The following is a 6,045-nucleotide window of genomic DNA, read 5'->3' as shown; positions in this document are numbered from 1 at the left end:
GGTACATGCTCTGAGCCAGGACGACCCTGCAGCATCTATATGGCCCCACGGCGTCTGTATGGCCCCATGGCATGTCTATGGCCTCACAGTGTTTGTACGGACCTACAATGCCTGCGTGGTTTCACAGCCCCAGGGGATGATCCTGCTGGTACTGGGCTGCTGCTGTCCCCTTTTTTTATGTACTTTTTTTAATGTACTTTTTATGTATTTTTTATACACCCCTATAGGGGCTGGCAAAAGGGTAGAAGATGGGGCTGGGGTTGGGGCTAGGGCTGGGGTTAGTTTACTCTTGAGTTTATGGTGATGGCCCTGCTGGGTCTTGGATATGATGTTGACCGTAACCCTAAGCAGAACCGTAACTCTAACCCTAAGCTGACCTTTAACTATCCCTAACTCTAACTGTAATCCTAACAATAACTTACCACAATGCTAATCCTACTCTAAGCAGCCCTAACCCTAACCCAGAATCCCATCGTGTGGTCATGATGGATTTGAGGATCTAAGAACCAACAATGAGGATGCCGGGAGCTCCCCATGGGGACACCAGGACCCCTTGGTGTGGTTGAGGTGGCTTTGGGGACACCAGAAACCCTCATGGGGCAACCGGGGAGCAACGTGGTAGGAACACAGAGGAGGGGACGTGGAAGGGGCCATGTGTCAACAGCTTATGGATCTGTCTGCCCCCGTTCTGTGACAAATGGGGTGGGGGAACCAGGGACCCACGCCCCAGGAAAGGGCAAGGGGAAAAGGGTAGGAAGAACAGGCCTAAAAACAAAACAGCGGCAATAATCTGAGAAGGAAAACTAATTTATTAAATAAAATATTGGAACACAAAATAACACAATATAAATGGAATCAAAGCTAAGAAATCAAACAAAATGAGAGAGTGTCCAGAACAGAAGGACTTCCACTAAAGATGAAGATGAGACGACGAGGGAGCTCCCACCACCGATGAGCAGCAAAAAGAAGTCTTGGAAGCCGCGTGCAGTGTTATCTTTCCCTCTGTGTTCCTCTTTCCTTCCTTCAGGTGATTCTGCCCACTGTCTTCCTTAAAACCATAGCGTGGTATCATACCAGAGCCAATGGAGCAAATCAACTTTGTCCCGGCTGAAAGCAGGACATGGAGAATGGAAGGGAGCTCCCGAGTTCCTGTAGCAGCCTGCAGCCGATGCGGGAGCTCAGAGCCGGGGCAGTCCCCAGCTCACAGCTCTGTCTGTTCTGGGCACCCCATGCCCACATCAGTGTGGGTAGGGTGTCCCCCGCCTGGTGCGTGGGGCTTTGGTCTTTGGAGACTGACACTGGGAGACCCTGTGTCTTGGTGTATGGGTGGCAGCAATCCAGATCTGTTGGTGGAGGACTCGCGAGGAGACGCTGATGCTGCCATCTCCTGAGGTTCTTCCCGCACTGGCTTGGCCTTCTTAGCCCTCATCCTGAGTAGTGTGACTGAGTCACAGGCCATAGGTAAGTGTCTGGCTGGTCTGCCTTCGGGCTCCTTTGACAGCCTGCCCTCAGCCCTCGATGAAGGTCTCGTACCTTGCTTAAAAGCTGCCTTGTTCCTCAGTGTGATGTGACTGCACAAGGCTTTTGCTTTCTGCATCTCCAGCATTCCACCCTCACAATGCACTTCTGCTGCTTGTTCCTCATTATGGAACGTCACGTGTTTTGTTCCCGGTGCTCGACCAAGGTCTTCTTGGCTTTCGGTTCCTGCTTGGCCCTGCAGCTGGCAGGTCACTGGCTCTTTGTGGGCTTCAGGCACTCCCCGGATCGCTGGATTCAGACTGAAAGGACAGAGCGAGAGGGGTCTGCCTGAGTGGAACAGCAATGGCTTTGGGGCCGTGTTCTGCAACCCTGAGCCAAAACCCTTGGCTGCAACACTGCCTTCCCCACAGACAGCTCACCGGCTGCCCCATGGCTCTCCTGAGATCTGCACAGGGACCAGTCCTGTGAGCTGGAGCACTCCTGGCATCCCTATCCCCCCACCCCGGCTGCTGTGTGCAGCATTGTTTGGCGGCCACAAACAGTGACCCTTTGGAGTTGGAGAATGGGCTCGTGTTTGCTCACTAACATCCCCCCATTTCTAAAGTCTCCGGTGACCCAACAGTGACAGGAGACATGCAGAGCTGTTAGGGCACATCCAGAGGAGGGCCACAAAAATAATGCAAGGGATGGAACACCTTCCCTAGGAGCACAGGCTCAGAGAGTTGAGGCTGTTCAGACCGGAGAAATAATGGCTCTGGGGAGATGCGATCTTGGCCTTTCAATATCTAAAGGGGGTCTTGAAGAGGAAGAGGCCAGGCTCTTTAGCAGGGCCAGTTGGGATAGCACAAGGGGAAATACTTTCAGGTGGAAAGAGAGTGGGAAGATTTAGACTAGATATAAGAAAGAAGTTTTTGACAGAAGGGCGGTGAGGCACCGGATTATTGTGCCCAGAAAGGTGGTGGGTGCCCCAACAGTTGTTCAAGGTCAGGCTGGACCGGGCTTAGAGCAACTTGAACTGGCAGTGGGTGTCCCCATTCCTTGCAGGGGAGTGGGACTAGGTGCCCTTTTGGGGTTCCTTCCAACTCAAATGATTCTATGACTCTATGACATACCCTCATGGGCAGGACACCCACAGACACAAGGAACAAACGCTATGGAATGCTCTGTTCAGAGCAGCTGCATCAGGCAGCAGCTGCAGTCACCAACACACTCACCTGGGAAAGATGATGAGCCAGGGAGAGAGAGTCAGGGAGGCCAGAGGTGTAACGCGGGATATCAGCATGTCCAGCAGCCAGGGGGCCTGCAGGGGAGCAACAGGGAGGACGTGGGACGTCCTTGTCACGGCTGAGGCACTGCAGAGTACTGGAGGAGCCCAAGGCAGGCAGAGCTGACAGCACCACAGCACTTGCACGGCCCGAGACGCTGGCCAGGTCCTGCTGGGCCACGTGTGGGCACAGCAAGTGTCACAACACTGCCCGGGCCACAGAGAAACCAAAACCTCACCTTGGAAACAGCTCTTCTGAATATCTCTTTCCCAGACAGCTTCTCAACCAAGTCATAGTAGAAGTTCATGTGGAAAGTCAGTCTATCAAGGAAGAGCACTCCGATGCCCTTCAGGACAAAGGCCAGAACGGCAGAGGAGACAGAGGAGGAACACGACAGCTAACACACCTTCTGCACCATGAGCTGCTCTCTTACACAGGCAGCCACTGCATTCCAGATGGCAACTCGCTCTGGAGGGCAAAGGAAAAGCAGGTCACACTCTGCGTCTGCTGCTTCCCGGCACTCCTACCACTGCCAGGCAGGAGTGAGGTGGCCCATGGAAAGCATCATCACAGCCCTGAGATTGGCTGCAGCACCACTCTTGTGGGGCCCATCTTGATTAATACTGATGACCTGGATGGGGACACTGAGCGTACCCTCAGTCAGTTTGCAGATGACACCAAACTGGGAGGTGGTGTCGATCTGCCTGAGGGTAGGGAGGCCCTTCAGAGGGATCTAGACAAGCTGAATCGCTGGGTTGAGCTGCATGGGATGAGGTCCAACAAGGCCAAGTGTCGGGTGCTGCATTTTGGCCACGATAACCCCATGCAAAGCTATAGGCTTGGGGATGAGTGGCTGGGTGACTCTGATAGGAAAGGGACCTGAGGGCACTGGTTGATGCTCAGCTGAACACGAGCCGACAGTGTGCCCAGGTGACCAAGAGGGCCAACAGCATCCTGGCCTGCATCAGGAATAGTGGCCAGCAGGAGCAGGGAGGTGAGCATCCCCCCGTACTCAGCACTGGAGTGGCCGCACCTCAAGTACTGTGTTCAGCTTTGGATGGCCTGCCCAGGGAGATGGTGGAGTCACCGTCCCTGGCAGCGTTCAAGAGGCATCTGGATGAGGAGCTAGGAGATATGGTTTAGCAGCTTGTGGTAGCAGTGGGAATGGGTGGACAGTTGGACTAGATGATCTTGTAGGTGCTTTCCAACCTCATGATTCTATGATTCAAATACGACTGAAATGCACCAAGAATTCCTGGCGTGCTGTCCACTCAGACAGACACCAGTCACATCTTCAAGTATGAGCACAAAGGGTAAGATGACAGGAATTGCTTCGGATCCATCTACAGCCGTGCTCTGAATTATTGAAACACTACGCTCCTGCTCTACCTGTGCACAAACGATTAGTCTAAGCAGCCGTGTACTGATACTGGTTCATGAAAGAGTAGCACCTTAGAAACTAAACTGTACTACCTATACCATTATATAGCTATACCGTTAAATACGTGAACAAAATTTTTGCATCATTTCTTCCTTGTAAAATCTATGGCACACAACTTTTTCATTCATAGTTAAGAATTCCATGGAAAAAGCATTAAGTAACTCCCCACCCACAGAAAAGTCAAACAAACAAAAAAAAACATCTACACTGCTGTGGGACAATAAACTCCTTTAAGTCTCTTTTGCCTTATATATGTGTCACGGTGATATTCGTGACAGTAACCCAAGTGAAGCCGAGATGGGAGAGAGGAGAGAAAAAGAAACTGCGTCACTGGCCGCGCGGCCGCCCGAGCAGAGCCACTCTCCGGGGGGGAGGGGGAAACAGCGGGAAGAGATGGGTCTAAAAGAATACAACCATATACATTCCATATACATAAATATACACGTAATTACAGACTGCATTCCCCCAATATCAAATTCCCTTGTGGGACACACTGGACGTCCCCATTTTTATCCATTACCCACCAGGTGCACCCAGGTCCCTGCGCAAAAACGGTTCCACGGAGGGGTTTGCCCTTTCCAGAGGCTGGAAGGACCCACACCGCTTTTCCCAACATGCTCTTCACATGTACCACAGGGACCTTATCTCCCTCTATGGTCTGTAGGGAGCTGGACTGTGTAGGACCCTCTCGGTTGACTGATCCCCTAGTGTTGACCAACCAGGTGGCTTCTGCCAGATGCTTCTCCCAGTGCTTGAATGTCCCACCACCCATTGCTCTCAACGTGGTTTTTAACAACCCGTTGTAGCGCTCGATCTTACCAGCAGCTGGTGCATGGTAGGGGATATGGTAGATCCATTCAATGCCGTGTTCTTTGGCCCAAATATCCACAAGAGAATTTTTGAAATGAGTCCCATTAACAGACTCAATTATTTCCGGAGTGCCATGTCGCCACAGGACTTGTTTCTCGAGCCCTAAGATGGTGTTTCGGGCGGTAGCATGGGGTACTGCGTATGTCTCAAGCCACCCAGTGGTCACCTCCACCACGGTGAGCACATAACGCTTACCATCGCGTGTTCGTGGCAAGGTGATATAATCAACCTGCCACGCCTCCCCAGATTGATACTTTTCCCATCGCCCTTCCTGCCAGAGAGGTTTCATCCTCTTGGCCTGTTTAATTATGGCACATGTGTCACAGTCATGGATAACCTGTGCAATGGCATCCATAGTTAAGTCCACCCCTCGGTCTCTAGCCCACTTATAGGTCGCATCCCTTCCTTGATGGCCTGAGGTCTCATGGGCCCACCGAGCTAAAAATAGCTCTCCTTTGTTCTACAAGTCCAAATCGATCTGAGACACCTCCATTTTGGCAGCTCGATCTACCTGATGGTTATTTTTCTGCTCTTCAGTAGCTCGATTCTTGGGCACATGAGCATCTACATGGCGCACCTTTACACCCAAACTTTTTGTTCGGGCAGCAATGTCTTTCCACAGTTCAGCAGCCCAAATAGGTTTACCCTTCCGTTGCCAGTTGTCCTGTTCCCACTGCTGCAACCACCCCCATAAAGCATTTGCCACCATCCAAGAGTCAGTATAAAGATATAGCATGGGCCACCTCTCCCGTTCAGCCACATCTAAGGCCAGCTGGACAGCCTTTACCTCCGCAAATTGGCTTGACTCTCCTTCTCCTTCGGTGGCCTCTGCAACTCGTCGTGTGGGGCTCCACACAGCAGCCTTCCATCTGCGATGCTTCCTTCCAATACGACACGATCCATCACTGAGCAGGGCATATGTCTTTTCATTCTCTGGTAGTTCGTTATATAGTGGGGCCTCTTTAGCACGTGGTATCTCCTCTGATGGGG

General features: G+C 52.0%; 1 protein-coding gene across 1 annotated transcript; it reads right to left on the bottom strand.

The window, feature by feature from the left end:
* Nucleotides 1–1,238: 1,238 nt before the first annotated feature.
* On the bottom strand, nucleotides 1,239–3,746 carry LOC136057344 (uncharacterized). The gene is given in 8 exon segments (XM_065750043.1): nucleotides 1,239–1,297; nucleotides 1,300–1,549; nucleotides 1,583–1,778; nucleotides 2,694–2,779; nucleotides 2,983–3,090; nucleotides 3,151–3,212; nucleotides 3,399–3,465; nucleotides 3,624–3,746. Coding segments are annotated over 8 exon segments (951 nt in total).
* Between the last annotated feature and the right edge of the window lie 2,299 nt (nucleotides 3,747–6,045).

The sequence above is a fragment of the Cyrtonyx montezumae genome, unplaced genomic scaffold (genome assembly GCF_038088225.1).
Source record: "Cyrtonyx montezumae isolate F1298 unplaced genomic scaffold, pur_monq_1.0 scaffold_62, whole genome shotgun sequence".
Taxonomy (NCBI): Eukaryota; Metazoa; Chordata; class Aves; order Galliformes; family Odontophoridae; genus Cyrtonyx; species Cyrtonyx montezumae.
The sequence above is the reverse complement of the archived record's forward strand: the minus strand, read 5'-3'. Positions and strand labels throughout refer to the sequence as shown.